Source organism: Astyanax mexicanus, chromosome 13, assembly GCF_023375975.1.
Source record: "Astyanax mexicanus isolate ESR-SI-001 chromosome 13, AstMex3_surface, whole genome shotgun sequence".
Taxonomy (NCBI): domain Eukaryota; kingdom Metazoa; phylum Chordata; class Actinopteri; order Characiformes; family Acestrorhamphidae; genus Astyanax; species Astyanax mexicanus.
The window spans coordinates 23,623,245-23,649,827 of NC_064420.1; the positions used below are offsets into that span (position 1 = coordinate 23,623,245).

General features: G+C 40.5%; 1 protein-coding gene across 2 annotated transcripts in view; it reads left to right on the top strand.

The window, feature by feature from the left end:
* Positions 1-26,583, top strand: part of LOC111197517 (butyrophilin-like protein 2) — a 69,328-nt gene that overhangs the window by 31,230 nt on the left and 11,515 nt on the right. For both annotated transcript variants that reach the window (XM_049463199.1, XM_049463200.1), the window contains 3 exons: positions 3,450-3,491; positions 12,463-12,840; positions 17,836-18,108. In XM_049463199.1, the coding sequence (XP_049319156.1) occupies positions 3,450-3,491; positions 12,463-12,840; positions 17,836-18,108 (693 nt within the window). The remainder of the gene's footprint in view (positions 1-3,449; positions 3,492-12,462; positions 12,841-17,835; positions 18,109-26,583) is intronic.

The window sequence follows — 26,583 nt, forward strand, 5'->3', positions numbered from 1 at the left end:
GCAGAGGAGAGCATTTAAAGATTTTACACCACACGTGATTGGAAGTTCACTGTGGCGCAGAGCGCACATACCGTAAAGACAAGAAAAGTTCCGCTGTTTTAAATGAACACTGTCAGAATTAAATCCTTCTCAGTAGTTGGGTCCGGTATGGGTCTGTATTGGACAACGTCTGGGTCCGGACCCGGACCGCAGTCTGCAAATATGTGATCCCTGGTCTAGACCATATACACAGTTCTGTTTTATAAAACCACTCCTTGCTGCCCTGCAGACCACTCCTTGCTGCCCTGCAAGTTAAATGTTCAGTTTTATAGTGTTAAATATGTCAGGTCAAGAAAGACTTTCTTTATTTTATATATTTTTTATAAAAACAAGTATTTATGTTTAGTAAAATCAAGAAAGACCATATTTAATTTTTTATTAAAAAATATTTATGTGAAGTTATTTTTTATTTTTTATTTTTTTTATGAAATAGTTCAACTTAATAGAGATAAATTGTTGCTGATAAAAATGCATTTTCAATAAAGGGAGTATTGGCAAAACTGGTTATAATGTTTATGTTAAGGCGGCGGGAGGTGGTGTCTGCAGATGCTGAAAGTAACTAATAAAGTAACTTGTAAAGTAACTTAGTTACTTTTAAAATCAAGTAATCCATAAAGTAACTAAGTTACTTTTTAAAGGAGTAATCAGTAATCAGTAATCGGATTACTTTTTCAAAGTAACTATACCATCACTGCGTTTTTTTTTCTAATATACTGTAATTCTACCTGCTTTATTTAAATCAGAGACTGTAACAAAAGATTGACGCAGTGTCTCCGTTCCCATTCATTCAATGAAAATGAAGCCAAAATCTTCCGCCATGTTGGCGATCCTGACACCCGATTCTGCGCAGTAGAGACCAGAAGAGGGAGAAAAACGGTGGATAGCAGCCTACTCATTTAAATAACCCCGCCCCTGAGGGCTGCCTCGCGGTCACAGACTGCAGAGCAGGGCGGAGCGGAGCTGACGGTCTGTTATTGGTCCCGCCCATAAGCAGCCCTTTTACAATAACCACACCTTTTTTGAATAGAGCTGAGTAACCTTCTTAAAAACTAGTTCTGTGGGGATATAAAAATGTGACGATATAGGCAGAGGTTACACTAGCTGCTGCATTTAAATAATGGAGGTAAAATTACAGTATATTGGAAAAAACGTGATTGAAAGTTGTCTGTTTTGCCATTGAAACCTATGGGAATGGGTGGAGTTACACCGCTTTCTGAAACCGAACAGCAGGGGGCACCCAACCTGTGATGGCTTCACTTTTGAGAGACGACGCTCTGTCCAGCTATATACAGTCTATGATTTAAATGCTACAGCTAGTGTAACCTCTGCTTATATTGTCAAATGTTTATATCCCCACAGAATTCGTTTTTTAAAACAAAATTCAGCTCTATTCAAAAAAGGTGTGGTTATGGTAAAAGGGCTGCTTATGGGCATGACCAATAACAGACCGTCAGCTCCGCCCTGGTCTGCAGCCTGTGACCACGAGGCAGCCCTCAGGGGCGGGGTTATTTAAATGAGTAGGCTGATATCCACAGTCTTTCTCTCTCCTCTGGTCTCTACTGCGCAGAATCAGGTGTCAGGATCACCAACATGGCGGAAGATTTTGACGCGTATATTACGGCGTGAACTCCCAGAACGGTGTATTTTACGCCGTTCTTTTCGATAAAAGGTGTCTCGTTCAGACTTATTTTTGGGCCTTTTGGCGTTTCATATCGTATTCTTTACACTACGCGTGATGTAACTGGCGCAAAAAAACGCCCGTTGTTCGTATGGTAATGATCTCCTCCTACTGATTTTCACAGTCAATGAATTTAAAGTGCTGTCATCCAACCACTGGCCAGCACAAAAAGTTCAGAATAGCCCAGCACCTATCTCCCTCAGCACCGATCTGCTCCTCTGCGAGCAAAGCGCAACAGTAGCCTGCCGTGGGCATACGAGATTCTGATATCTGTCAGCATAGGTAGCAAGCTCATTTGTGCCCTGCAGATACAGCTAGCAAATCAGCAAATTCAGGCAGGAAAGTGTACCAAGATGTTGATAAAATGTTCTTTGTGACATCAAATCCTTTCAGCTCCCCCAGACACATTCGTTGTTGTTCTTTCTTACAAACTCCATGATGTTCCATGACCACAGACTGTATGCACTAATTGGATAGAGTGTAGGAATGGAGAAAGCTGGAAGGCTTTAGGCAGGATTTTAAGGTTGGGAAAACAAATGTGGAGTGAGTGAAATTGTCCACATTGGCTTTTACAGTGCAATACAGCCAAAAAAGAACTGTAGGATTAAACTGAATGGTTAACCATCCCTTGACTCACTGTGCCATCTAGTGGGCGAAACATGCAACGTAGATGCAGCCTACTCGATGATACATTTATGGGCAAGGCAAGTTTCTTTGTATAACGCATTTTATACACAGATGTAATTCAATTATAATTCAAACATCAAGCAAAACAGTGGAAAGATGGGGTACAGTGTTAAATTAATTGAAAGAGGTAAGAAACGACGCGTGCTGTACTAACACAACGCATCGTGTAAAACAATAGACCGTTTCAATGAGCAAAACAATAACAAAGCTACTGCGCATGTCTGTTCCTTCGACGCTTCCGGTGGCGCTATTTTCAACTATACAGCTGTTAAAATGAGAGCGCATATTTCGCAAATCTCCCGAAAACAGAGCAAACATATGGTCAGAAATTAGTAAAAAGTGATCAAACCTCTTTTCCTGATCCTTTTGAAAAGGATTTAAGAGGGAAGTTTTTTTTCCTCTGATTTAAAATGCTTCCCAGATGTGATCACTACCTTGTTTAAACGAAGGCAGTGAAAGCCCACCGCAGTTTGGGCGCATATAATTATATTTGTTCCTTGTGATAAAGCGCGTTCCTATCCAGCAAGGACAGAACGAAACTTTATGGGTAGTGTAGGGCGAGCGCTCAGAAGCAGGGCCAGTAACCATGGCAACAAGGGGGTACAGTTTATCAGACACCGTTTATTTACACACCAACACTAATATTTACAAATTTACAGGCGTACGTACTTGACGAGAAAAGAAAACGAAAAAGTAAACAAACACAAAATAATCTCTTCACGCAGAGAATAAGGTCTATCTCCTATACAGTCGTATAGAGCTATCTTTTCATGGCCGATATCCCAAACTATCTGCCCCCCTTACTCATAGATCCAGTACACCTTTTATACCATTAACCCCTCCCATGAACATACCATTTTTCACACAGGTAGAACCGGGTAATGATACACCAAGTACATGGTACTATGATATAATAAGAATAACAATATTAGTAATAATAATAATAATAGTAGCAAACTCTAATCAGTTTGTAAGTGCTGAAATCTGTACGAATTTCAATGTACATATAAAATACACATTCACATTTCTTCCCTTTCTTTTACAGGTACACACTCCCCCTCTCTTCTGCAAGGATGGACTCACCCAGGTATGTAAAAGGCTTTGAGTTACGTGTAGTACCCTTTTGTCTCAACAGGCTGAGCATGAGTGTACACAGGTAAGTATATAGTCTTTATGGTGATGAAGAGGGGTATAGCCTACTTCATCACATTCCTTTAGTAGAGAAGGCATCACTATGGTGTATGGTGAGGTTGGAGCAAGTCAAACGCTATCCAACACGTACTCTGCATGATTTATAGATAAGAAGGAGGGAGAAGTTGTGAGCGGACACTGTAACTGCATTTAAATGAATAAATATAAAAATAAGAAATGTATTTATTAATTAATTTATTTACCTATACAATTATTTGTGCACGTGTATATATATATATATATATATATATATATATATATATATATATATATATATATAAATATTTATTTATACATTTATATGTGCATTTATATATTTATTAATTTCAACATTAATTTATTTATTCATTTATTTGTTTACATATTTATACATTTATATGTGTATTTATTTATACGTATGTAATTTCTGGTCCTCCATAGTTTACTTGTTTAAAGAACAATTTGACCTAATTTTCAATGTTTGTGACTCTCAGAGTAGGTAAAGTTTGCATTCATGTTAAATTAAAAAGTTAAGTCCACTGTTTTGAACGCTGTTTACCGCTAAACGGAAGTGTTCTAGGAACAGCAACGTCACTTCCTACGCTCATGAATATTCCTCTGGGTAGAGATGATCAGGGAGGAGACGGGCGGTGGCAGCACTGAGCTGTGACTGAAGTGAGGATGGACGGAAGTGGCAGTGAGCCAGACTCGTTTGGTTGTAGGAGCGGGAATAGGGCCGGTGAGGGAGGAGAATGGCAGGTTGTGCGGTCTAAGAAGAGCAGACGTTTGTCTGAGGATAGAGATTCTAGCGGCAGTGGAGTGCGTGGAGAAACTGTGAAGCGTCGTAAGGAGGAATACCTCATTTTGATCCAGTTTGAATCTGAATCTGCTGGCGTGCTGAATCCGGTCAGGTTGACATCTGAAATCAAATCAGCTCTAGGGGATGTGGCCGGAGCTAAGGTGTTGAGAGGAGGTAAGCTTCTGATAACATGTAAGGATGAGCGTCAACTGGATAAAGCACTTAAAATGAAGTTTCTAGGGGGTAAGAAAGTGATACCGAGATTGTTTAAGGATAAGCAGAGGCTGCGAGGGGTTGTCACAGGGGTGTCATTGGATGTATCTATGGATCAGCTCAAACATAATCTGTCCGGAGGTACTGTGATTGAGGCCGTCAGGCTTAAAGGCTTCAGGAATGGAGTTAAAGGAGATAGCCTTTCTGTGATGATTCTGTTTGATGGTGACATTTTACCGGATAGGGTTTACCTGGGATATATTAGCTTTCCAGTACAGGCTTACATCCCTCCACCTATTAGATGTTTTAACTGCCAGAGGTATGGACATGTAGCTGCAGCGTGTAGAGGAAAGAAGCGGTGTGGTGTATGTGGGGGAGATCATGAGTACGGGCACTGTGCAGAGGGGTTAAACCCAAATGTTGCAATTGTGGGGGAGATCATAAGGCTGCATATGGCGGATGTGAAGTGCGGAAAAGAGCTGCTAAAGTCCAGGAAGTTCGAGTTACGCAGGGGCTAACCTATGCTGCAGCTCTAAAGGAGGTTCATACGGTTGCTCCTCCTGAAGGCAGTGCTGTAAGATCAGCGCGCACAGTTACTGATGTTCCTTGAACCGCCCTGAGCCACCAAACGCACTGTCCTATCACTCGAGATACTCTGGTAGTTGATAAGATAAAGTTTGTTATGTTTATGGCCGATGTGACCAACTGTACTGCCCAGACTAATAGTAGGACCGAAAGAATTAAAATCATTGTTAGATCTGCAGAAAAGTTTCTGGATATTAAAAGTTTGACTTGGGAAGTGATTAGCTCGAGTCTTGCTGGGAGGGTTCAACCTTCGCAGTCTAGTGATGGCCCGTAATGGGAATTTTAATATTACAGTGGAATGCAAGGAGTTTGATTGCTAATGGACAAGATTTTAAGAAATTTGTGATTAGTAGAAAACGTGTACCTGATATTGTGTGTGTGCAAGAGACCTGGCTTAAACCCCATTTAAGTTTTACTTTGTCAGGTTATGTAGTCGTTGAAAGGGATAGGGATAAGGGTAATGGTGGAGGTGTAGCTACTTTTATTAGGGAAGGAATTGGGTTTAAAGTTAAGCAAGGCAGTGTCTGTAGCCCTATTTTATTTAACATTATGATCAATGATATCTTTTCTGGGGTTAGTCCTGACATAGCCAGTGTTGGGAGTAACGGCGTTACTAACGCCGTTACTTTTTTCAGTAACGAGTAATCTAACTAATTACTCTGACTGTAACTATAACGCCATTACCATTTCCGACACCACGTTACTGCACGTTACTTTAGCCACTCTATGAACTTTTTTTTGTTGTAACTTTGGTTTGCCCTGGTTAACCCCTCCTCTTTCCGGTGAACTTGAGCTTCTGGCCGCTGTGCATTGGCGTGGTGAAGTTAGGCACAATTGTGACGATTTGCTGCTCTAATCAATTCAGTGATTGCCGTGGACAGGCCAAGTTCCGATTTAAGGAAGTTAAGCTCTTTTTAGCTGCTCCGGTTTTTGTGGTGCTGCTGCTTTCTCTTTTAGAGCTTAGATTCTCTGCCCGAACCCGACCTGACCCAAAGACCGTCCCAAAATCGGGCTCCTATTTTTATTTTATATAAAGCTCTGGTGTGATAATCACAATGTTGCTAAGTAACCAATTATTATTGTTCACTAAAGCGAACGAAATAGCGAAAACTGAAAGTGAAAAAACATTTGTGTTAACTGAAACTAATAAAAACGGTAATTAAAAGGAAAAAACATAACTATCTCGAACTGTATTTTGTGTTTATAAAACTAACTAAAACGAACTAAAATTACTGAATTTTCGTGTTTAATTTATTTATAAGAGCTGTTGTACAGCGGGCGGTGTTGCCGAGCGCGCAACACCTCGTGGTCCGCGGCGTTAGTTCTTGTGTAAAGCGCTCACGCTAGCCGCAAAATACGACAGAAAACATGGGATTACAATATGAGTGCAAGGCAGATGAAAGAGAAACAGGAGATTCAGTATGTGAGAACATTTACCTGTGAGTAGCTCATTCCAGAACAAGCAAATATTTCTCTCTCTCTCTCTCACGTTTATTAGATTGATCTCTCTGATGAGATGTGTGAAAACTAATAAAAACTAGCAAGCCCACCCTAAAAACAAATTAAAACTTACTGAATCAAACTATAATAAAATGAATGTGTAGCTGTTCTTAAAAATCATTTTAATTAAATAATAGTTTTATGCTATGTTTCAGTGTTAATTAACATAATTCTGATTATATTTCACTCATTCAATCAGCCCGAAAACAGAAAGTTTATGGTTTGGGTTGGCTCGGGCTCATAATGACAGTTCATGGTTCGGGCTTGGGCAGAACGTGCACAGGCTCCGGCTGGGTCGGGTCGGATTTTTGGGCCGATCTAAGCTCTATTCTCTTTTGGTGAAACTGTTATATTAATACCATTTTAACGGTCATTAGATTGTTGTTTTTGTCCAATTTTTTGTTTTGTTTATATACATATTTCCTTTGAGTGTGGCTTGGTTTGTTTAACTCCATCCCCAGACGCGTTTTTCCGTTTTTTCCGTTTTTTTCAGTATTACATGTTTTAGTAATTTTCTTTGGTTCTGTGAAGAATTTCGTTTTTATTTTTTGTAATTCGTTAGACTATATTTTTGTCAACATTTTGGGTTTATTATCGTTTGGTATTTTTCTAATAATAATAGTAAATAATTAATTTCCTTTTTTTTGACAAAAGTAACGTGATAGTTACTTTTACTGGTAACTAGTTACTTTTATAGTGGAGTAACTCCGTTAGTAACTCAGTTACTTTTTTGGAGAAGTAACGAGTAACTATAACTAATTACTTTTTCAAAGTAACGTGCCCAACACTGGACATAGCAAAATCTTTGTATGCAGATGATGAGGCTCTGTGGAAGAGAGGGAGGAATCTATCTTTTGTTAAGCGAAAGATGCAGGAGGCAATTGTTGGGGTTGAACACTGGGCAAATGAATGGGGATTCAAGTTATCTGTGGCTAAATCCCAGGTCATCTATTTTTCTAAGAGATCAAAAACAAATGAACTTGGGCTTAAATTGTATGGTCAGACTCTTGAACAGGTGAAGGTAGTCAAGTTTCTTGGTTTGTGGATGGACTCGAAATTGACCTGGAAGCATCACATTATGAAGATCATAGACAAATGCAAAAAAGGATTAAATGTCCTTAAATGCTTGGCGGGAAGTGACTGGGGGGCTGACCGTTCCTCTCTCCTGTGCATTTATGATGCTCTAATTAGATCGTTTTTTGACTATGGCTGCATGGCCTATAGATCAGCTGCTGAGTCAAACCTAAAATTACTTGATGTAATTCAAGCACAAGCACTGAGATTGTGTTGTGGTGCAGTTAGATCCTCCCCAGTGGCTTCTCTACAGGTTGAAACAGGAGAAATGCCTTTGCATTTAAGAAGACTTGCATTGTCTACAGTATATTGGTCCAACCTGAAGGGGCACATAGAGAGCCATCCAGCTGTGTCTGTTCTACATGATTGCAGCGCTCCTCTTCATGGTCCCTCAAGGAGTTTTGGGTGTCTGAGCAACTCAGAAGCAGGCGAAATGGGATTGCAGGCTCGTGCTTTCAGCAGTACTGTTCCTATATCAGTGGTACCACCTTGGATGTTCCCATTGCCTAGTGTTGATTTTTCCCTCCTTAATAAAAAATGGAGTGATGCAGGAAGTACAGCTGTTATGGTAGAACAACATCTGGCACTTAATTATTATGGTACTCTGCAGGTGTATACTGATGGGTCAAAGGATCCTACTGTGGGTTCCACATCAGCAGCGGTCTTTGTGCCAGAATTTCATGTGGTTGTTAGTAGGCGACTGTCTGATAACCTATCTGTATTTTCCTCCGAGCTTGTCGCCATTCTTTTAGGATTGCAGTGGGCTGAGGATGTTTGCCCAATGAGGATGGTGATTTGTTCAGATTCTTTGTCTGCTTTACAAAGCATCCAGTCTGGCAAATCTAAATGTAGACAAGACCTAATGTTAGAAATATCTCAGCCATTATTTCGTTTACACATGCAGACTATTTTAGTTCAGTTTTTATGGGTTCCAGCACATGTAGGGGTGGACGGTAATGAGACTGCTGACAAAGCTGCTAAACAATGCCTGAAGCAAAATAGATGTGACCTCGATATCCCACATGTTAGAACATTATGGCAGACTAATTGGGAACATGAACCGAAGGGGAGGCATTTGTTTGCAATACAACCGAGAGTTGGTTTTGGAGGGAGTGGAGGGTACTGTCGGAGGCAGGAAATTGTACTAACAAGGCTCCGAGTAGGTCACAGTATGCTGAATGCCTCTTTGCAAATAATACAGAAACACTCCACAGGGCTTTGTCGCCACTGTCCGCAGAGGGAAACCGTGGACCATGTTCTTTTTGTTGCAATAAATATGCTGTACAAAGGAAAATTTTGTTTTCTTCTCTTAAAGACAAGGGTCACAAAGAATTTTCTTTGACAGGATTGCTTTCTTATGGGGCAGGGATGGGTTCGGTTCATAAACTGGTTTTTCAATATTTGAAAGCTATAGATATATTTTGCTTTATTTAGTTTTTTTTTTTGTTTCCTCTCTCGTTTACTTTCTTTTATTTTTATGTACTTATTTATGAATTTCCTTTCACCTACATTTTGTTTATTATTGGCCATGTCACTTCCCGAAATCACACTTCACACTCCTGCTCAGTAGGTGGCGGTAATGCACCTTCAGTTGGTCTGCCATCCGCCATAAACCTGAAAGAAGAAGAAGAAGAATATTCCTCTGAAACGGTCTATACGACGCGTGCTGTAAGGTCCGCTTTTGACAAGTATCCTTATCGAACGCGTCGCAAAACAGTAGCACGTGTGGTCTAGGCTTATCCTACGCGCGAGGACAACGCGTGGATGTGACTAGTTTGGCTTGCCACAAACTCAATTCCTAATGCCACTTGCTCTGCATTCTCATTGGTTGAAAAAAACTGAAATGAAATCCCCCGCCATCCCACCCCCTGTAATTTCTACTGTAACTTGATTTTTAAATAATTTTAAGCAAGGATATTATAGTATTATTTCTGAGCAACATATTTCAGCTATTAATGTAAAATGTGTCGTAGTTTATATTTAAGACATATATGTGCAGTCTAAGATCTCCTAAAAATAATAATAATAATACAAAATACTATTAATATGCTTGCTACAAATTATTGAAAAAACAACGTTTACTTAATAAATTCCAAATGAAATAATAAATAAAATGTTTTCTTGTATTGTTTTTACTATTACATTATGAGCTCAGAGCTAGATAACAGATGAATTTCGGAATACCATAATATATAATAATAATAATAATAATAACAATAATATATATATATATATATATATATATATATATATATATATATATATATATATTTTTTTTTTTTTTTTTTTATGTTATTATATATTATGGTATTCCGAAATTCATCTGTTATCTAGCTCTGAGCTCATAATGTAATAGTAAAAACAATTTTAAACCAATGAGAATGCAGAGCAAGTGGCATTACGAATTTAATTGGTCAAATCCTGTTGCCACGTCTGATTGGATGGAGAGTTGGCAGCTTTGTTGCAGTGAAAAGCTCCGCGCTCGAGTAGGGACTGCTCCGCGAGCACACAGCGGGAAGTTGAGCGTGCACGCACGCTCTTGAAACATTAAGAACAGCCAGATAGCACACAAACATGATATATCAGAGAGCGCACGCAGATTCGTATAAGAGGAGATTTAATTTGAGAGAGAGCATGATAAATTTGTGTGAGCACACCTATATTTTACACGTGAGAAACTAAAAAATTCGTGAGAGCACACCTATATTTTACACGTGAGAAAATAAAATGTGATGAGTGTTGCATGAAATAGGCTCTTGCATTCAAAAACTTTGCTCTCGACTTTTGGTAGTAAAATGATGGTGTGCAACAACGTGTTTGTTTTTATTGCCACGTGACATCGCAGGGTCCGCGAAATGACTATCGCACACACATGCGCACATCCCAATTTCGATGCTTAAACGATATACTGTGCAGCCCTAAGTGTGTGTGTAGATCATATGTGGTGTGTGTGTGTAGATTATATCTGGTGTGTGTGTAGATTATATGTGGTGTGTGTGTAGATTATATGTGGTGTGTGTGTAGATTATATCTGGTGTGTGTAGATTATATGTGGTGTATTTGTAGATTATATGTGGTGTGTAGATTATATGTGGTGTGTGTGTAGATTATATCTGGTGTGTGTAGATTATATGTGGTGTGTGTGTGTAGATCATATGTGGTGTGTGTGTGTAGATTATATGTGGTGTGTGTGTAGATTATATGTGGTGTGTGTGTAGATTATATGTGGTGTGTGTGTAGATTATATGTGGTGTGTGTAGATCATATGTGGTGTGTGTGTTTAGATTATATGTGGTGTGTGTAGATCATATGTGGTGTGTGTGTGTAGATCATATGTGGTGTGTGTGTGTAGATTATATGTGGTGTGTGTGTGTAGATCATATATGTGGTGTGTGTGTGGATTATATGTGGTGTGTGTGTAGATCATATGTGGTGTGTGTGTTTAGATTATATGTGGTGTGTGTGTAGATTATATCTGGTGTGTGTAGATCATATGTGGTGTGTGTGTGTAGATTATATGTGGTGTGTGTGTAGATTATATGTGGTGTGTGTGTAGATTATATGTGGTGTGTGTGTAGATTATATGTGGTGTGTGTGTAGATTATATGTGGTGTGTGTGTAGATCATATATGTGGTGTGTGTGTGTAGATTATATGTGGTGTGTGTGTAGATTATATGTGGTGTGTGTGTAGATCATATATGTGGTGTGTGTGTGTAGATTATATGTGGTGTGTGTGTAGATTATATGTGGTGTGTGTAGATCATATGTGGTGTGTGTGTAGATTATATCTGGTGTATGTGTAGATTATGTGGTGTGTGTGTAGATTATATGTGGTGTGTGTGTGTAGATCATATATGTGGTGTGTGTGTGGATTATATGTAGTGTGTATGTAGATTATATGTGGTGTGTGTGTGTGTGTAGATTATATGTTGTGTGTATGTGTGTGTAGATTATGTGGTGTGTATGTAGATTATATGTGGTGTGTGTGTGTGTAAAATATATGTGGTGTGTGTGTGTGTTTGTGTGTGTAGATTATATGTGGTGAGTGTGTGTGTGTAGATTATATGTGGTGAGTGTGTGTGTGTGTAGAATATATGTGGTGTGTGTGTAGATCACATGTGTCAAACACAAGGCCCGCGGGCCAAATGTGGCCCGCCACGTCCTTTTATGTGGCCCGCGAGAGCTTGTAAGATCTTAGTGTCTATAATAAATACGTCAAAAGCGTTCTTTGATCAAAAACTACATTTCCCACAATGCTTGTCGATTGTATATTTGTAACTCTCAAATATATTGAGAGTTATTTAACATTAAGGAGTAATTACATTCATTTTATATTACATTTGATTACATTTTATTACATTTATAAGTTACATCTGGCCCTCAGAGGACAGCCAATATGCCAATGTGGCCCTCGGCCAAAATGAGTGTGACACCCCTGGTGTAGATTATATGTGGTGTGTGTGTGTAAATTATATGTGGTGTGTGTAGATTATATGTGTTGTGTGTAGATTATATGTGGTGAGTGTGTGTGTGTAGATTATATGTGGTGAGTGTGTGTGTGTAGATTATATGTGGTGTGTATGTGTGTGTAGATTATGTGGTGTGTGTGTAGATTATATGTGGTGAGTGTGTGTGTGTGTGTGTGTGTGTATAGACTATGTGTGTGTGTGTGTGTGTGTGTGTTTTAATTAAAGGTTCTGTTGGTTTTGTTTACAGAGTATACAGGGAAGTTTGAGGTGGTGGGTCCAGAAGCTCCTGTTTTCAGTGTTTCTGGTTCTGATGTTGTTCTGCCGTGTTCTGTACGAGAGTTGGGTAATCCAAACATCATGGTGAACGCTGTGAATATGAACGTTACTTGGTCCAGATCAGACCTGAATGATTCACTGGTTCATCTCTACGGGAATCATAAAGATCTAAACACAGATCAGAATCCTTTTTACAGAGGAAGAACCGCTGTGTTTAAAGAGGAGCTGAAGAATGGAGACGTCTCACTGAAACTCTCCAACGTTCGGATTACTGATGAAGGAGAATACACATGCAGAGTTGACTCTAAGTTCTGGGAGGATTCTAAAACTACTAAACTCTCAGTTGAAGGTAAACGTTTCAGTTAATATGTTTTTCAGGTCGTGTTCACACATATCTGAATATCAGTCTTTCTCTGTGTTTCAGCTTCCTGATTACACAAACATGATGTTATATTTCACTGAAAAAGAGTGGAGAGCATGATTCTCATGTGAACGTGCAAAAAGAGCTTTTTCAAAACATTTGTCTGTGTGTGGAATTGAGGTCTCAAGATCAGCTGTTTAAACCATAGACTGTATATAGCTGGACAGAGCATCGTCTCTTAAAAGTGAAGCCACCACAGGTCGGGCGCCCCCTGCTGTTCAGCTGCAGAAAGCTATGTAACTCCACCCATAGGTTTCAATGGCAAAACAGACAACTCTCAATCGTTTTTTTCTAATATACTGTAATTCTACCTCCATTATTTAAATGCAGCAGCTAGTGTAACCTCTGCTTATATTGTCAATTTTTTATTTCCCCACAGAATTCGGTTTTTAAAACTTTATTCAGCTCTATTCAAAAAAGGTGTGGTTATGGTAAAAGGGCTGGTTATGGGCGGGACCAATAACAGACCGTCAGCTCCGCTCCGCCCCGCTCTGCAGTCTGTGACCATGAGGCAGCCCTCAGGGGCGGGGTTATTTAAATGAGTAGGCTGCTCTCCACAGTCTTTCTCCCTCCTCTGGTCTCTACTGCACAGAATCAGGTGGCAGGATCGCCAACATGGCGGAAGATTTTGGCTTCATTTTCATTGAATGAATGGGAACGGAGACACAGCGTTCATCTTTTTTTACAGTCTCTGGTTTAAACACATAGCCAGAAAATCTTTGATGTAAAGAAACTAAATATTTGTACTTTTTTAGTTCTGTTTTTGGGTTGTATGATTTTATTTGATAAATTTGAAATTAAACTGTAAGAATTGTAATCTTGTGGATAAAGGAAATTTATTTGAAATCTGGCAAAATCCTACATTTACAGAAATATACAGATGGGTGATTCTCACGAAATCAGACTAATGAGGTGGCATTAAGGAGTGTGATGAACAGGTAAATGCTATCAATTTGGGAAACACTGGTTTATAAACATCTCATCATAGGCTGTATTGGAAGTGATTAAAAGAAGACATTGTGATATTTTAAATTATGTATTTTTTATAATTTAGTGTGAAATTCTCAGTACCGCAACGCGTCCATTGCTGAATCTCGGCTCTTCAATTATAAGATTTTAATATTTAAAATAAATAAATTATAAAAAAACTTCAATGTATCTTATAAAGTAAATTGTTACAGTCAATAAAAATGTATTACTTGGAATTCGTTGGTAAAAGAAAAGAAAATATTTAGAAAAATAACTTTGGTCAGAACCAATGTTCTCAGCCTCCGCAACAATTTTCAAGCACCATTTAAGACCACAAGGAACAGAAAAAAACAGCCATTTAGAGAGGGGGGGACACCTTTTACTATGACACCCAAGATGGCTACCAGGTAAGCACCTAATTTTATACCTCTCCAGATAAATGTTAAAAACTTGGTTGTCAGCGAGCATACACAACTTTTTGTTTCTCATTACCGAAACAGCTAGTTTTTAATGTTTAAAAAAATGAAAATTTTATTGTGTTTTGGGAATTTTTAAGGTTTTTAAAGTCTAAATACAAAAAGCTAGCAAAAGTTTAGCCAGGCATCATGGTGTCCCCACAGAGATCAAAGAAGGTTAAGGTCCCTCATACTCCGCAACAGCCTTCTCATACACCGCAACAATTTAAGGCCTGTTGCGGTAGAGAGAAATTAATGTTTTAAGTGACATGAATATATATATTGTTTCATAAAAAAGCCTTTATTTACTTATAATAAACAATATATAAAACAATACATGATGCAATTTCAGATAAAAAACAGATTTATGTAGCAGGGCAGTGACACCCATATAACTTCCGAATAAGATATATATATATATATAAAAAAAAAATATATATATATATATATATATATGTATATATACATATATATATATATATATATATATATATGTATATATACATTTTATGAAACAACCTTTATTAACAGTTTATAACTAAAGTTGTTTCATGAAATTTATGTATTATATATATATATATATAGACACACACACACACACATATATATATATATATATATATATATATATATATATATATACAGTGAGTCCAAGAAGTATTTGATCCCTTGCTGATTTTCTTTGTTTGCCCACTAATAAAGACACTATCCTTCTGCACTTTTAATGGTAGATATATTCTAACATGGAGAGACAGAATATCAAGACAAAAATCCAGAATATAATTTTAAAGAATATATTTTAATTAATTTGTATTTCAATGAGGAAAATAAGTATTTGATCCCTCTTGCCAAACACACTCAATACTTAGTGGCAAAGCCTTTGTTTGCAAGCACAGCGGTGAGACGTTTGTTGTAGTTAACCACAAGTTTAGCACACACACCAGGGGGAATTTTGGCCCACTCTTCTTTGCAGATCCTCTCTAAATCATGAAGGTTGGTGGGCTGTCGCTTGGCAACTCTGACCTTCAGCTCCCTCCATAGATTTTCGATCGGATTGAGGTCTGTCGACTGGCTGGGCCACTCCATGACCTTAATGTGATTTTTCTTGAGCCAATCCTTTGTTGCCTTTGCTGTATGTTTAGGGTCGTTATCATGTTGGAAGGCCCAACCACGGCCCATTTTCAGATCCCTGGCAGAGGGGAGGAGGTTGTCCCTCAGGATTGTGCGGTACATGGCTCCATCCATCTTCCCAGTGATGCGGTGAAGTAGCCCTGTACCCTTGGCAGAGAAACACCCCCAAAACATTATGCTTCCACCTCCATGCTTGACGGTGGGCACAGTGTTCTTGGGGTCATAGGCAGCATTTTTCTTTCTCCACACATGGCGGGTGGAGTTGAGGCCAAAAAGTTCAATTTTGGTCTCGTCTGACCACAAAACCTTCTCCCAATAACTTGGTTCATCTTTCAAATGATCATTGGCATACTTGAGGTGCGCCTCCACATGTGCTCTCTTCAGCAGGGGTACCTTTCGGGCACTGCAGGATGTGAATCCGTTGTTGCGCAAAGTGTTGCCAATTGTTTCCTTGCAAACTGTGGTCCCAGCTGCCTTCAGGTCATTTGCTAACTCCTGCCGAGTGGTTGCAGGACGATTTCTGACCGTTCTCAGCATCATTGCCACCCCACGAGGCGAAATCTTCTTTGGAGCACCGGGCCGAGGTCTGTTGATTGTCATGTTATACTCTTTAAACTTTCTGATAATTGCACCAATAGTTGTTACTTTCACATCCAACACCTTACTAATCTTTTTGTAGCCCATTCCAGCTTTGTGAAGGTCAACAATTCTGACTCTGAGGTCCTGTGACAGCTCTTTGGTTTTACCCATGTTGGAGACTTGAAATCTGTGTGATCTGTCTGATTCTGTGGACAGGTGTTTTTCACACAAGTGATTAGTGAGAACAGGTGGCTTCAGGTCAGGTAACAAGTTGATTGGGAGTGTCTAACTGGTCTGTAAAAGCCAGAACTGCTAATGAATACTAAGGGATCAAATACTTATTCCACTCCATGACATACAAATCAATTAATATATATTCCTTAGATTTATTTTCTGGATTTTCTTTTTAATATTCTGTCTCTCCATGTAAGAATACATCTACCATTAAAAGTATAGAATGATCATGTCTTTATTAGTGGGCCAACGAAGAAAATCAGCAAGGGATCAAATACTTCTTGGACTCACTGTATATATATATATATATACATTTCATTAAACAACTTTCTTTAATTTTATCTTTAATTTTAATTTAGTTGCACATTGATGTTTACATTTTCATGAGATTAATGCTTCATACAAAGATGTTTGATGAGATGTTGAATTGCTTGTTTCATACTTAAATATTTAATTTCAATTCAGTTGTACATTGATGTTTATATCTGTCATGAAATTTATACTTAATAAAAAAGTTGTTTTATGAGATGTTGAATTACTTATTTTGTATTTAAACATTCCATTTCAATTTAGTTATACAGTGATGTTTAAAGTTTTAAGGAATTTATGTCTAATGAGGTATGTTAAAATTTGTTTCATTAAAATACACAGTTCAAAATAGGATATTTTCACAGCTTGAGTCTTACTGAGAATAATTTTCAACAGTAAATACCACATTTTGTTCAATATTACTACTCTATACAAAACTCAAGAAGTACATCATTAGAATTTGTTATTTATTCACAGCATTCACACTCTGTGTTTGTTGTGTAAAGTGTTATTGTTAATTAAGTAGGAATCCTTGTAATGACTCTCATTACCGAAACATTGACTCTCATTACCGAAACACCATTCTCTTTACCGCAACACATATTTATTAACTAATTATTTTATTATTATTATTTGTTATAAAACAAATTCTAGTTTATAATGGTATTTGGATAAATTGTATTTCTTCATAGATCATCTGTACTAAATAAGTAATTGTACATGTAATTTTTCCGTTAAATATCCTGAAAAGACAGGACATGAATCATGAAATCTGTTGCGGTAATGAGACAAATCATAAAATAAAAAAAAATGGGAAACTTATAAATATAATATTTTCTGGGTTATATACACATATGAGCACAACTGTTAATAATATCTATTTAAAAAGTAACAAATGTGTAACTTTTAAACCATATCTGTTCTGTGTTATCATGTTGCGGTACTGAGAATGTGTGTGCTCTGACCGACTAAAATGGTGCAAAATATACAGAAAAAAATAATAAAATAAAAAAAAAAAAGTATTTCTAAGAAGTTCAGACCCTAATCTTGCATAACAAAAAGAAATTTTATATTCAAATGCCTTTTGAAATTTTTTCGTGAGAATCACCCAGATATGTGTGAACAAGGCTTGAAGTAATGATATAATTTGTACATTTCTATAAAAATATATATTTTTTATATTTTAATAAATATTTATATAAATGTAATACCACACTGTTGAATGTTTTGATGATTTTTTCCACAGCTGTGGGAAGTGAACCAGTGATCACTGTGGAGAAATATGAATCAGGAAAGTTCACTTTACTGTGTGAATCTAAAGGCTGGTATCCTGAACCTGAGCTTCAGTGGAAAAACAGTAAAGGAGTTAATGTGACTGCAGAAACAGAAACTCAGGAAGTCGCTGATCTCTTTAATGTGAAAAGCAGAATCACAGTAGAGGAAATCGACTCATACTACTGCTCAGTGACACAGAGAGTTCATGAGAAGGAGGAACGGATTGATGCTCAATCCCTGCACGGTGAGTTACTCCACACTCCTACACACTCATTCAAATAGTGTAAGTAAATGTACATTTTGACTAATTACAAATGTTTGTTTTTGTCTGTTTGTAAATTTATTAGAAAGTTCATTATTTTTATACAATCTATTAGTGTAGTGTTACCATAACAATCACAGAAGTGATGCTGTAATTTGAGTTACAGTAACTGCATAATATCTAATATAATATAACAATATATGCCATTACATACTGCATATATATGGAATTTGTTTGTTATTATTCTGTGTATATTTGCGGAGGAATGGTATTGTGGTATGTTTCATCTGGATATACAGCTCTGGAAACAAATTAAGAGTTTGTTTCCAGATTTTGTTTCTCTGATTTTGTTATTTATAGGTATATGTTTGAGTAAACTGAACATTGTTGTTTAATTATATACATTACAGACACCATTTCTCCCAAATTACAAATAAAAATATTGTCCTTAAGAGCATTTATTTGCAGAAAATGAGAAATGGCTGAAATAAAAAGATCCAGACCTATCTGGATGCATCTTGGCATGATTTCCTCCACCAGTCTTACACACTGCTTTTGGACAGGGCTGGACTGGGACAAAAAAAACGGCCCCGGCATTTTTGGTTTAGACGGGCCACTCATAATTAGTGGAGCACAACCGACTTGTAATTTATGTATGTGGGGTTACATAGAAGCATAATGTACCATCAACATACTAAATATAAGAAGTTTATTGTCTATTGTTAACTCCACCATTTTTGTCTGCTCTGTGTAGCTAAATTGTTTTTTTTATCCTTTTCATTGAAATCATCTCTATTATGTATTTTTCTGAATTTCTCTGATATACCAGCTCAATTCTTATTTTTCAGGTTAAAGATACTTCCTCTATTAAACAGCTATAACATGTATTTGTATCAGGCGACAAACAGAATTTTAGTTCAGTGACCAGGGTTAAGAAACTGCTCTAAACTACCAACATTACCCAATTCTAGCTATCCTCTACATCCGGCTTCTAGCAAACTAGTTAGCTAAATGAATTTTAATTCATTATAGCTTACAAGTTCTGCAATCCTAAATTAATAAACACAACTTTCAGAAAAAGGAAAACAATGTGAGCACAATTTACAGTTTTTTAAATCCGCTGTTTATCCATATTAGTTGTATTTCCATAAATCCATATTATCCACAAATTGCAGATAGAATAGAACCAATCCAGGCGCTGTCCCTGTGTCAGGCTTTACGGTCACGTAAATTACAGTCACTGGTTTATAACGTTACTGATTACAACACTCCCTGATCCAACTAATAAACTAACAACTAGCTTATCAACGAACTCTGCTCTCACTGAGGCGAGCTGAGTGTTACAGCAGGAGAAATAGCATTACAGTTACTCCAGACCCACATAGCTAACCCAGCTAACTGAAGAACCACATAGCTAACCCAGCTAACTGAAGAACCACATAGCTAACCCAGCTAACTGAAGCACTACAGATCTAACCCAGCTAACTGAAAAACCACAGAACTAACCCAGCTAACTGAAGAACCACAGAGCTAACCCAGCTAACTGAAGAACCACATAGCCAACCCAGCAAACTGAAGAACCACAGAGCTAACCCAGCTAACTGAAGAACTACATAGCTAACCCAGCTTACTGAAGAACCACAGAGCTAACCCAGCTTACTGAATAACCACAGAGCTAACCCAGCTAACTGAAGCACTACAGAGCTAACCCAGCTAACTGAAAAACCACAGAACTAACCCAGCTAACTGAAAAACCACAGAACTAACCCAGCTAACTGAAGAACCACAGAACTAACCCAGCTAACTGAAGAACCACAGAGCTTGTTAGATCCAAGATGACGGATTGTTAGTTTGTTAGATCCAAGATGGCGGTGCATGCACATGCAGCGGCTACTCTCTCTTCCGAGGAAACAGCGTTTTCGTGTTTTTTGTCTCGTAAGTCGCAGTGTTTTTGTTCGTCTTTGTCGTGCGTTCACGTCCTGAAACGCACCTACAGCCATGAGTTTCTGCTTGGAGTCGGCAGAAACTCACTTTTGGAGTTAAACCGCGGACTCCGAGAAGAACTGTGAGTCTGCGGCGTGCTCCGGACACCCGCACCCCCACCGACCCCCACCGCTGCAGCTCGCTCACAATGGAAGCTCCACAGGCGGCAGGCGAGAAGGCAGAAGCGGGGTAAGTGCGGGGGTATCCGAGCGAGGCTAGCGGCTAACCCACACAAGCCAGCTATCCCCACCATGCTTTTGGCCAATGTACGCTCTCTGGACAATAAACTGGATTACATCTGCTTAATTCAGTAAACTCAGAAGACCCCACATGCTTCAAAGCCACCACCATCATCCCTATCCCAAAGAAGGCATAGCCATCCTGTTGCAATGACTATCGTCCAGTTGCACTCACCCCCATCCTCATGAAGTGCTTCGAACGACTAGTCATGCATCACATCAAGTCTTCACCCCCCCCCCTCCCTGGACCCCTACCAGTTTGCATATCGGTCAAATCGCTCGACCGATGATGCCATCTCCACTGTTCTCCACTCAGCCCTCACACACCTGGACAAGAAGAACACCTACGTCAGAATGCTGTTAGTTGACTTCAGCTCGGCATTCAACACAATCGTCCCCCAACAGCTCATACTCAAACTGGACAGTCTGGGGCTGAGCACTTCACTGTGCAACTGGCTGTTAGACTTCCTGACTGGAAGACCACAGGCAGTACGGGTTGGCAGCAGCACATCCAGCATCATCACACTGAACACAGGGGCTCCCCAAGGATGTGTGCTGAGCCCCCTTCTGTTTACTCTGCTGACCCATGACTGCACACCAGCACACACCTCCAACCTCTTCGTCAAGTTTGCGGATGACACGACGGTGGTGGGTCTCATCAGCAACAACGATGAGTCACACTACAGGAGCGAGGTGAGCCGCCTGGCCTCCTGGTGCAAACACAACAATCTCTCTCTGAACACAGAGAAGACCAAGGAGATTGTTGTGGACTTCAGGAGAACTCACACACAACACACACTTCTGTTCATCAACGGAACTGCTGTGGAGAGGGTGAACAGCACCAAGTTCCTGGGTGTGCACGTCACAGAGGACCTCTCCTGGAGCACCAACTCAGCATCACTGGCCAGGAAGGCAAATCAGCATCTCTACTTTCTCCGCAAGCTGAGAAGAGCTGGAGCCCCCACCCCAATCATGACCACCTTCTACAGAGGGGCCATCGAGAGCATACTGACCAGCTGTTTCACCGTGTGGTACGGGGCCTGCACAGCATCCGGCCGCAGGACCCTCCAGCGCATCGTGAGAGCAGCTGAGAAGATTGTTGGCACCTCTCTCCCCTCCCTTCAGGACTTGTACAGCTCCCGCCTCACACGGAAAGCCCTCCGTCTGGCAGGAGATCCCTCCCACCCACTACACAGCTTCTTCAGCCTGCTGCCATCAGGGAGGAGACTGAGGAGTCTCGGGGCGAGGACCAGCAGACTGCGAGACAGTCCCATCCATCAGGCTGTGAGGATGCTGAACTTTCTTCCTGCTCTACCCCCCATCCCAATCCTGCCCCCAGCACACACTCACTCAGCATCCTGACCCCCCCACTAATACAGTACTGAAACTCTGCACTACAATGCACAAAGTACTGGTCCCTTCCAAACTGACTTGCACTACACACCCAATATCTGCACTGCTGATATACTTGCACTGTCATTTCGCACTTTAATTCCCCATAAACTGTGAACTTTAAGAACTTACGCACTCATTCACTTTACCTGTCTTAAGATATATACCACATACCATATTTGCACTGCTGATATATACTATTTATACTGTCATTCCATCTCAATCACCATCAATATTGCACTATTGTCTTACGTATGTTTATTGTGTCTTGTTGTTTTGTACATATCGTGTCTCCCACTCTTTTATATTATATCTATTTCTTTTTTTTTTTTACTTATATTTATATATCTATTTCTCCCCACACTACTGCACCTTGTTTCTGTCTCATGTATGTCTATTGTGTCCCTGCTGTATTGTACTCATAGTGTCTCCCATTCTCTTTTATTATATCTATTATCTGTACTTGCTGTAAAATTGGGAAGGAGAGTAACGTAATTTCAATTCTCTGTATGTCCTGTACATATGCAGTATTGACAATAAAACTACTTGACTTGACTTGACTTACCCAGCTAACTGAAGATCCACAGAGCTAGCCCAGGTAACTGAATAGCCACAGAGCTAACCCAGCTAAATGAAAACCACAGAGCTAACCCAGTTAACTGAAGAACCACAGAGCTAAACCAGCAAACTGAAGAACCACAGAGCTAACCCAGCTAACTGAATAACCACAGAGCTAACCCAGCTAACTGAAGCACTACAGAGCTAACCCAGCAAACTGAAGAACCAGAGAGCCTACCCAGCAAACTGAATAGCCACAGCGCTAACCCAGTTAACTGAAAACCACAGAGCTAACCCAGCTAACTGAAGAAAAACAGAGCTAACCCATCTAACTGAAGAGCCACAGAGCTAACCCATCTAGCTGAAGAACCACAGAGCTAACCCAGCTAAGTGAAAACCACAGAGCTAACCAAGCTAACTGAAGAACCACAGAGCTAACCAAGCTAACTGAAGAGCCACAGAGCTAACCCAAGAGCCACAGAGCTAACCCATCTAACTGAAGAGCCAAAGAGCTAACCCATCTAACTGAAGAGCAACAGAGCTAACCCAGCTAACTGAAGAGCCACAGAGCTAACCCATCAAACTGAAGAACCACAGAGCTAACCCAGCTAACTGAAGAACCACAGAGCTAACCCAGCTAACTGAAGAGCCACAGAGCTAACCCAGCTAACTGAAGAGCCAAAGAGCTAACCCAGCTAACTGAAGAGCCACAGAGCTTGCCCAGCTAACTGAAGAGCCACAGAGCTAACCCATCGAACTGAAGAACCAAGGAGCTAACCCAGCTAACTGAAGAACCACAGAGCTAACCCAGCTAACTGAAGAGCCACAGAGCTAACCCATCGAACTGAAGAACCACACAGCTAACCCATCAAACTGAAGAACCACAGAGCTAACCCAGCTAACTGAAGAGCCACAGAGCTAACCCAGCTAACTAAAGAGCCAAAGAGCTAACCCAGCTAACTAAAGAGCCAAAGAGCTAACCCATCTAACTGAAGAGCCACAGAGCTAACCCAGCTAACTGAATAGCCACAGAGCTTACCCAGCTAACTGAAGAGCCACAGAGCTAACCCATCAAACTGAAGAACCACAGAGCTAACCCAGCTAACTGAAGAACCACAGAGCTAACCCAGCTAATTGAAGAACCACAGAGCTAACCCAGCTAACTGAAGAACCACAGAGCTAACCAAGCTAACTGAAGAGCCACAGAGCTAACCCAGCTAACTGAAGCACTACAGAGCTAACCCAGCTAACTGAAGAACCACAGAGCTAACCCAGCTAACTGAAGAACCACAGAGCTTACCCAGCTAATTGAAGGTCCACAGAGCTAGCCCAGCTAACTGAATAGCCACAGAGCTAACCCAGCTAAATGAAAACCACAGAGCTAACCCAGCTAACTGAAGAACCACAGAGCTTACCCAGCAAACTGAATAGCCACAGCGCTAACCCAGCTAAATGAAGAACCACAGAGCTAACCCAGCTAACTGAAGAACCACAAAGCTAACCCAGCTAACTGAAGAGCCACAGAGCTAACCCAGCTAACTGAAGAACCATAGAGCTAACCCAGCTGACTGAAGAGCTACAGAGCTAACCCAGCTAATAGAAGATCCACAGAGCTTACCCAGCTAACTGAATAGCCACAGAGCTAACCCAGCTAACTGAAAACCACAGAGCTAACCCAGCTAACTGAAGGACCACAGAGCTAACGCCGCTAACTGAAAACCACAGAGCTAACCCAGCTAACTGAAGAGCCACAGAGCTAACCCAGCTAACTGAAGCACTACAGAGCTAACCCAGCTAACTGAAAACCACAGAGCTAACCCAGCTAACTGAAGAAGCACAGAGCTAACCCAGCTAACTGAAGAACCACAGAGCTAACCCAGCTAACTAAAGAGCCAAAGAGCTAACCCATCTAACTGAAGAGCCACAGAGCTAACCCAGCTAACTGAAGGACCACAGAGCTAGCCCAGCTAACTGAAAACCACAGAGCTAACCCAGCTAACTGAAGAGCCACAGAGCTAACCCAGCTAACTGAAGAGCCAAAGAGCTAACCCATCTAACTGAAGAGCAACAGAGCTAACCCAGCTAACTGAAGAGCCACAGAGCTAACCCATCAAACTGAAGAACCACAGAGCTAACCCAGCTAACTGAAGAACCACAGAGCTAACCCAGCTAACTGAAGAGCCACAGAGGTAACCCAGCTAACTAAAGAGCCAAAGAGCTAACCCAGCTAACTGAAGAGCCACAGAGCTGGCCCAGCTAACTGAAGAGCCACAGAGCTAACCCATCGAACTGAAGAACCAAGGAGCTAACCCAGCTAACTGAAGAACCACAGAGCTAACCCAGCTAACTGAAGAGCCACAGAGCTAACCCAGCTAACTAAAGAGCCAAAGAGCTAACCCAGCTAACTAAAGAGCCAAAGAGCTAACCCATCTAACTGAAGAGCCACAGAGCTAACCCAGCTAACTGAATAGCCACAGAGCTTACCCAGCTAACTGAATAGCCACAGAGCTTACCCAGCTAACTGAAGAACCACAGAGCTAAACCAGCTAACTGAAGAACCACAGAGCTAACCCACCTAACTGAATAACCACAGAGCTAACCCAGCTAACTGAAGCACTACAGAGCTAACCCAGCTAACTGAAGAACCACGGAGCTAACCCAGCTAACTGAAGAACCACAGAGCTTACCCAGCTAATTGAAGGTCCACAGAGCTAGCCCAGCTAACTGAATAGCCACAGAGCTAACCCAGCTAAATGAAAACCACAGAGCTAACCCAGCTAACTGAAGAACCACAGAGCTTACCCAGCAAACTGAATAGCCACAGCGCTAACCCAGCTAAATGAAGAACCACAGAGCTAACCCAGCTAACTGAAGAACCACAAAGCTAACCCAGCTAACTGAAGAGCCACAGAGCTAACCCAGCTAACTGAAGAACCATAGAGCTAACCCAGCTGACTGAAGAGCTACAGAGCTAACAGCTAATAGAAGATCCACAGAGCTTACCCAGCTAACTGAATAGCCACAGAGCTAACCCAGCTAACTGAAAACCACAGAGCTAACCCAGCTAACTGAAGAGCCACAGAGCTAACCCAGCTAACTGAAGCACTACAGAGCTAACCCAGCTAACTGAAAACCACAGAGCTAACCCAGCTAACTGAAGAGCCACAGAGCTAACCCAGCTAACTGAAGAACCATAGAGCTAACCCAGCTGACTGAAGAGCTACAGAGCTAACCCAGCTAACTGAAGAGCCACAGAGCTTTCCCAGCTAATTGAAGATCCACAGAGCTTACCCAGCTAACTGAATAGCCACAGAGCTAACCCAGCTAACTGAAAACCACAGAGCTAACCCAGCTAACTGAAGGACCACAGAGCTAACCCAGCTAACCGAAAACCACAGAGCTAACCCAGCTAACTGAAGAGCCACAGAGCTAACCCAGCTAACTGAAGCACTACAGAGCTAACCCAGCTAACTGAAAACCACAGAGCTAACCCAGCTAACTGAAGAGCCACAGAGCTAACCCAGCTAACTGAAGCACTACAGAGCTAACCCAGCTAACTGAAGCACTACAGAGCTAACCCAGCTAACTGAAGAGCCACAGAGCTAACCCAGCTAACTGAAGAGCCACAGAGATACCCCAGCTAACTGAAGAGCCACACAGCTAACCCAGCTAATTGAAGAGCCACAGAGCTTTCCCAGCTAGTTGAAGAGCTTACAGAGCCACAGAGCTTACCCAGCTAACTGAAAACCACAGAGCTAACCCAACTAACTGAAAACCACAGAGCTAACCCAGCTAACTGAAGAACCACAGAACTAACCCAGCTAACTGAAGAACCACAGAGCTAACCCAGCTAACTGAAGAACCACATAGCTAACCCAGCTTACTGAAGAACCACAGAGCTAACCCAGCAGAATCACTGTAACCCACATTACTGACCCGCTGTAAAATCCAGAGGTTGGGGAGGAAACAGACTGTATGTGGAGCTCCAGTAACAGTAAATAATGTATTTTGAGTTTGCTGGTGTAGCTGGTCTGTCAGTGTATCCAGGGTGGTGTTGGATCAGTATAATTAGAGCTCATACTGATAGAGCAGCTTGTAGAACCGTAAACACTACTATCACTGGTCTCATTTACACTGGTAAATTGTGTTACAGCGTTTAAGCTGGTTCTGGGTAATTCTGTGCTATTGGGTCAGTGAGGGCAGTTCAGAGACGGTAAAAAAGATTGACGCCGTGTCGCCATTCCCATTCATTCAATGAAAATGAGGACAAAATCTTCCGCCATGT